Source organism: Akebia trifoliata, chromosome 13 (genome assembly GCF_017979445.1).
Source record: "Akebia trifoliata isolate Shusen 1 chromosome 13, ASM1797944v1, whole genome shotgun sequence".
Classification (NCBI taxonomy): domain Eukaryota; kingdom Viridiplantae; phylum Streptophyta; class Magnoliopsida; order Ranunculales; family Lardizabalaceae; genus Akebia; species Akebia trifoliata.
Genome location: NC_141387.1, coordinates 8,082,582 through 8,088,568, shown reverse-complemented (window position 1 = coordinate 8,088,568; position 5,987 = coordinate 8,082,582). Strand labels below are relative to the sequence as shown.

The following is a 5,987-nucleotide window of genomic DNA, read 5'->3' as shown; positions in this document are numbered from 1 at the left end:
ATGCGCTACATAGATATCGTTCCTATTCTTAGAATAGGAAGAATAGGAATGGGACACCTTACCTGATCCTATAATTAAAGTTCACATATTTCAACAAAGCAGTGGGAATGTAAAGTACCATTTTATTTCTCAATTAGACATGGCTAAGTCATCATGGTATCACATTCAACTTGGAACGCAGGACTCACACAATGTGTGAAAACATGCATCACAGGATACCACAAAAATTGCAGTGTTGTTTGGCCAGTTCTAAGACATATTCATGATTTTATAACTATAATCTACTATCCATGTTCAATACAGTTTGTGATGAAAAGATGCAGTAGTAGCATAAACAACAAAACAAGAAAGATAGCTATTACTCGTGATGGGATGTGTCTGCTGAGATGATTTTGTTCTGAAAAAAAAAAAGAGGGTTGATCACAAGGGAAGCTCGCCGCTGTCTGCAATGACAACTTTGCTTTTGGGTGTGCCACTTTGTTTCCCTTCAGCTTCAATTTTGTAAACAACATCCATCCCAGAGATAACCTCTCCGAATACAACATGTCTGCCATCCAACCTGAAACAAGATCCAAAAATGCGTGCAAAATGAATTGGAAAGCTTCAAAATCTTACCATCTGAATGTCATTGATTACAACTATGGTCACTTGGCATATGGGCTGCAGCACCCACCATTCCGTGGACCCCATGTAGATGATCTCCTATTCAAAAAAAATCTTACATGGATGATCATAACCATCTGGTCTATAGTGTTCATTTGAATGGTTGGTTTTGAACTCATACATAGATTTACATGGTTCAGGGTGGGTTATGAATTATGAGCATCCGAACCAGTTAATGTTTGAGCTACATCACCTTGGCAGGACAATGATGGGTACTTTCCCCCAGAGTGTGGAGCTTAAAATGGGCTGGATTCAGCTCGGATCATATTAAGATCTGAATGTATTTACCTGGACCGGAATCCGACTCGGATCCTACTAGATAAACCATATCCAAATCATATTGATTTCACTTGATCCGGATCCGACCCAGCCGTATAACTTGATTCGGGTAGGATATTTTCGAATGATTCAACATTTTTTCTCATATACTTGCTAGTTAATTGCCATACTATTCTATTTTACCAATATATTCATTTTCTTTATAAGAATTTATGTTATATTAAACTAGTAGAAAAAGATATTTTGCAAAACCTAAAAATATAACTTTTAAAGCAATATATTATTCAGAACCAGGCAGATATATGGATGGATCCATATCTGACACAGATCCGACTTGGATCGTGGTACATCAAACCATATTCGACCTATTTTTTATTAGGATCCACTCCAAGGACCCAAACACGCTAAATTTCAGATTTTGTATAAGCCGAGCCTTGATAAGTTTCCTCAAGAAAGGTAGGTCAAGTGTTTGAAACCCCACAAAGCAATGAGTTCCTTGAGGCCACCCTCCGGGGTCTGGCTGACCCTCGACTCAACCAGTTTCACATAAGACTTTCCCAGGGGTGTGCATGTGACCATGGGATAAGTCTCACTCGAAGGGTGGGGATGCCCATGATAAGGGGATAAAAAAGGAGGGGGGGCTTCTAGAATGTGATTATCAAGCGGCCACACTAACAAAATAAATAAATATCAGAAAATGGCAGGATAGAACCCATAGTTACCAGCTAGTAGTAACAGTTGTGATGAAGAATTGTGAACCATTGGTGTCCGGACCAGCATTCGCCATTGACAAATGCCCTGGGATCAGAAAAAAAACATATATTCAGCTGATCAAACTGTCTACGGTTATTAAGCGGATTTTAACTCAATAGTCTTTTGTACACATTCGTTTGCTGTATATTTGGAATAGTTCATTGAAAGTTGGAGATATCCAGCAACATCACACAAGTTACAAGCTTACCTGGTCCAGTGTGCTTCAGTGTGAAATTCTCATCAGCAAACTTCTCTCCATAGATTGACTCTCCACCTCTTCCATCTCCAAGTGTAAAATCACCTCCCTGGATCATAAAGCTGGGAATAATCCTATGGAATGAGCTTCCCTTGTAGTGGAGAGGTTTCCCACTCTTTCCAGTACCTTTCTCCCCTGCACAGCAAAGAAATATTTCATAATTGATCAGCTTTAAGAAAACAAAGTATGGTAGGGATAGGAGAGAAATGTGGCATACCGGTACAGAGTGCTCGGAAATTTTCTGTACAAGAAAGAAAAGAAAAGAAAAAAATAATTAGACCGCTTAGACACAAAGTACTAACCTCAAAATAGCGGACAATTAATCCAATTTTTCTACAATGTAGTTGTAGACACTAATGTACCTGCGGTTTTAGGAACTGTTTTACCGAAAAGGCCCATAACAATACGACCTGTAAACAAACAGACCGTGATGATAAGCTATCAAGATGTAAAGTAACATTCTAAGAAATCACAACTTTTATAGAAAAGGTAACAGTTTAATTGTTTTAATTTAAAAATTGTCAACAATGAATAAATGGGTGGAATTGAATAACATCAGTCTAAGAACAGTAAGTAGTGCTTTATTGGAGAAAAAAGAAGAAAAAAAGACTCTAGTATGATGGATAGCTCTGAGGCAGATCAGAGGTTGGTAAAGTTTTATCAGTCACGGTTGATTCAGAAACACGGACCAAAAAAATTCTCATCATGTCCCCACAGGCCACAGGTCCGTTGCCTTCTTCAAGAAAACAAAACAAAGCGAGAAAGAGGAAGGAAAGGACAGGTGTTGCTAGGAAAATATAATCAATTTCGGTAAAAAATAGGTAACCCATTGTGTAAATCTAAAGAAGCATCGCATGAACATGACCCATCAGAAACAAAACCATCAATACTTAAAAGCAGACCCAAAAAAAAAACGATTACCCAAAAAGTGACACACTAAAAAGCATTATACATATCAGATGGGGAGATTTCATGGACCCACATCTAGTGAAAGACTAGCCAGAAGGGTCAGTTTTCAACTCTCGGGCTGTGAAACATCCATCCACTTTTCAAGAAGGTCCAAGAGATTTTATAAATCGAGTTGCAACAAACTGTTAACCTGATTGCTCATTTAAGCACTAATAGTTACAGTTTCACATAACACAACAACATTAAAAAGACATAGCATACAGTCCTCTTCCCAGTTGTTCAACATCGAGACTAAAAAGAATAGTTTGTAAATTCCGTGCGGTCAACCATATTGGAAATTCTTGGGTCTATGGCCCATACATCGATGACACGAAAGCCCAACAAAACAGGGTACTAGATAACAAAATAAACAATTAATATTTTTTTTCTAGGCACGCTAGATTAGTGGCCAGTAATTAGTAGGTAAAGGCTGATTGTGGTATCAACACTCACAAATTTTAACCAACTAAGCAAGCCAATACCTTCAATTACAAGTGGTGTAGAATGCTTTCACTATCATAAAATAATGAAAATCAAATAAAAAGAAGCAGAACCGTTTCCACGGGAGACGGCAGATTATATAAAACCATACTATTACAACCCAAAAGAGATAAGATTTAAACTTTTCGCATCATTAACACCTAAGGTGCTTTCCAGGGTATTGGTTGGGTTCCTATCATTTGGTATCAAAGCCAGTAGTACCATGGCTCAGGTACAAACCTGGGGACCCAAAAAATAACGGTATAAGAGTTAAAGCATCCACATAGTGGACAAAGAGGGCACTCATAGAATGGGCAACCTGACTCCTTGAAGACCCAAGAAGTGTATCACAGTGAAAGCCACCACAGACGTTACCTGTGGAGTGTGATGATGAATTACGACCCCAAAGATATAAGGGCTTCAATTTCCACACCATAAACACACAGATGGTTTTGGCATATTGGTCAGATCATATAACATTCTACATTAATAACCAAATTCACTTAACTTTTGAAGGTCTGTTAACAGATTGTGTTTCAAATTCCCTTGAGAAATTTTTAACCTAAAAAATTAAGCAAATCATACCAGCCGGTTTTCCACCAATTTCTACATCAAAGTACACTTTATGTGTAACTTCCTTCGATTTCCCCTCTGACTTCTCGGCCTGAAAAACAAATCACCGATCCATAAATCACAAAACAACAACCAAATCTCCTTATAACTTCCAATTCAGATTCTCAGTCTCACCGATTCAACACCACAACTTAATTGCTAATTACAACCAATTTCAGAGAAATTTTAACAAATACTCATATAGAGGAAAAAGGGTATATTTATTTATCTAAAATTAGTGATTGGTACAAGATGATTAAACATTTGAACCTCAAATGAGGAACTAAAAGCGAGCCCTTTAGGAGGTAATTCACCTCACCTGATTGAGCTCGCTTTCAATCTTGTTTAAATGTGATGAAGACCATGCATCGCCCAACCGATTCTGGGAACAAAATCAATCTCCAATAAAGAAAAAACATGGGGATCGGAGAGATCGTTACAAGGATAGTAGAGATCCTTAAGATAATAAAAATTCGATTTTTATTACTAGATTACCTTTATAAAACCTTAAAGAGAACAATTTTGGTGTTTTTTTATGGATGGATCGACTCTACAGAACACTACATGAAGTAAATCTAGAACTTGAGAATGAGGGAGAGAAATTATACCTGAATGAGAGCTAGGGTTCCAAACAAGACCAGAAGCCATAGAACTGTGAGGGAGAGCATCTTAGTTTTGGCCATCTCTCTCTCTCTCTCCCCTTTACTTCCAAGACGCCCAATGTTACATTGGTATTGACCCCAACCAACCTATATAGGACATGGGTGGTTCGGGTGCATAATAGATTTGGGTAAATTCGAGTACCGAACCAATCCGAAGTTTTTTGGATTGGATTGGTTCGGTTCGAAATGAGCATGATTTGATTCGGGTGCGAATTGTTAAAAAAAATTTGACTGATTTGATAAGATTCCAGATTAGGGATATAATAGAACCAAACAAATCCGTAGTATCTATTATAATATATATATATATAAATAAAACTGTCGTATCTATTGTAATTTTGTTATTCTATTTTTTATTTCTCTTTTTTTCAAGTTTGAAGAAAATCAAACTGTCATTCATCTCCCTCATTTCGCCAGTCACCACCTCGTTGGAAAATGAAGAGGTAACCTATCTCTCTATCTCTCTCAATTGTGTTAGTATATTATAAAGAGGTAACTCAATAAAGTCTTCAACTTCATCTCTTTTGTTTTTTTTTCCTAATAAAAACTCGTAAAAAAAATGTACACAAATCTCTCTCTCAACTTTCAAATGGATTAACCTATTTATGGAAAAACTTTTTCAAAGAGTTTGATTCTTCGTTTTTTTACGAAAACCTATATGTCGTATTTGTTAGATGAAATATACTATATGAACCTAGACTTGGATTTATTTATTTACCATTTATGGATTAGTTTCATCACTAATCCATCCAAAATACCAATTTTAAATTATAATTTTTTTAATCTCATTGAGTTTCCTCTAATTTTCAATTCATACAGATTTCAGTCAAAATTTAATTATAAAATTATTTTCATTTTAAAAATAGGCATTATTTTTTTATCTAATCCAAAGGATTCCTCTTTTGGAAGAAAAAATATTAGTTTTTCTATTTTAAAAGTATAAGAATCGAGAATCAATCCGAACTAAAGTTGGTTTGGATTGGTTTGGTTCTATAGGGTAATTGGACTGGTTCGATTCCTAATTTGTAGAATTGATCATGTTTGGTTCAGTTACAATTTTATCAAAATCCAAACAAATCCAAATCATGTGCACCCCTAATGAGGGGTGTGGGTGTGAAATGTGAATGGGTCGTTTCGGTTCTGTTCCTATAGGAATCAGAACCGTTAATTTTGATCGGTTCGGGCTCTTATCGGTTTCGATTCCAACTCTCAAATCAATGGATTAGAGTTAATCATCAAAAAAATTCTCTTTAAACGGTTCGGATTCTTGGTTTGGTTCAATACCAGGATACTCCATTCTAATCAATTCCAATAAAAATGGACTTAAAATCATC

At 36.3% G+C, this 5,987-nt stretch overlaps 1 protein-coding gene across 2 annotated transcripts; it reads right to left on the bottom strand.

Annotated features, from left to right (window-relative positions):
• Positions 1 to 216: 216 nt before the first annotated feature.
• Positions 217 to 4,752, bottom strand: LOC147387682 (peptidyl-prolyl cis-trans isomerase CYP20-1-like). 2 transcript variants are annotated; one of them, XM_086420957.1, is made up of 8 exons: positions 4,600 to 4,731; positions 4,311 to 4,373; positions 3,965 to 4,043; positions 2,314 to 2,361; positions 2,169 to 2,192; positions 1,904 to 2,086; positions 1,665 to 1,740; positions 217 to 559 (listed from the first exon to the last, which is right to left on the bottom strand). In XM_086420957.1, exons 1-8 carry the CDS (start codon positions 4,672 to 4,674, stop codon positions 421 to 423), a joined length of 687 nt encoding a protein of 228 aa, XP_086277083.1. In that variant the 5' UTR covers positions 4,675 to 4,731; the 3' UTR covers positions 217 to 420. The 2 variants fall into 2 exon arrangements, with proteins under 2 accessions (XP_086277083.1, XP_086277085.1); XM_086420959.1 differs by lacking the exon at positions 4,311 to 4,373 and having other exon boundaries at positions 4,600 to 4,752.
• Positions 4,753 to 5,987: the final 1,235 nt, after the last annotated feature.

What these genes read in the sequence shown, in the direction of transcription:
- LOC147387682 (XM_086420957.1), bottom strand. Translation starts at nt 4,674, where the DNA reads ATGGCCAAAACTAAGATGCTCTCCCTCACAGTTCTATGGCTTCTGGTC. An exon ending in GAACCCTAGCTCTCATTCAG is followed by an intron (nt 4,374 to 4,599) that starts GTATAATTTCTC and finishes TTTTGTTCCCAG; the next exon opens with AATCGGTTGGGCGATGCATG. An exon ending in AATTGGTGGAAAACCGGCTG is followed by an intron (nt 2,362 to 3,964) that starts GTATGATTTGCT and finishes GTTTGTTTACAG; the next exon opens with GTCGTATTGTTATGGGCCTT.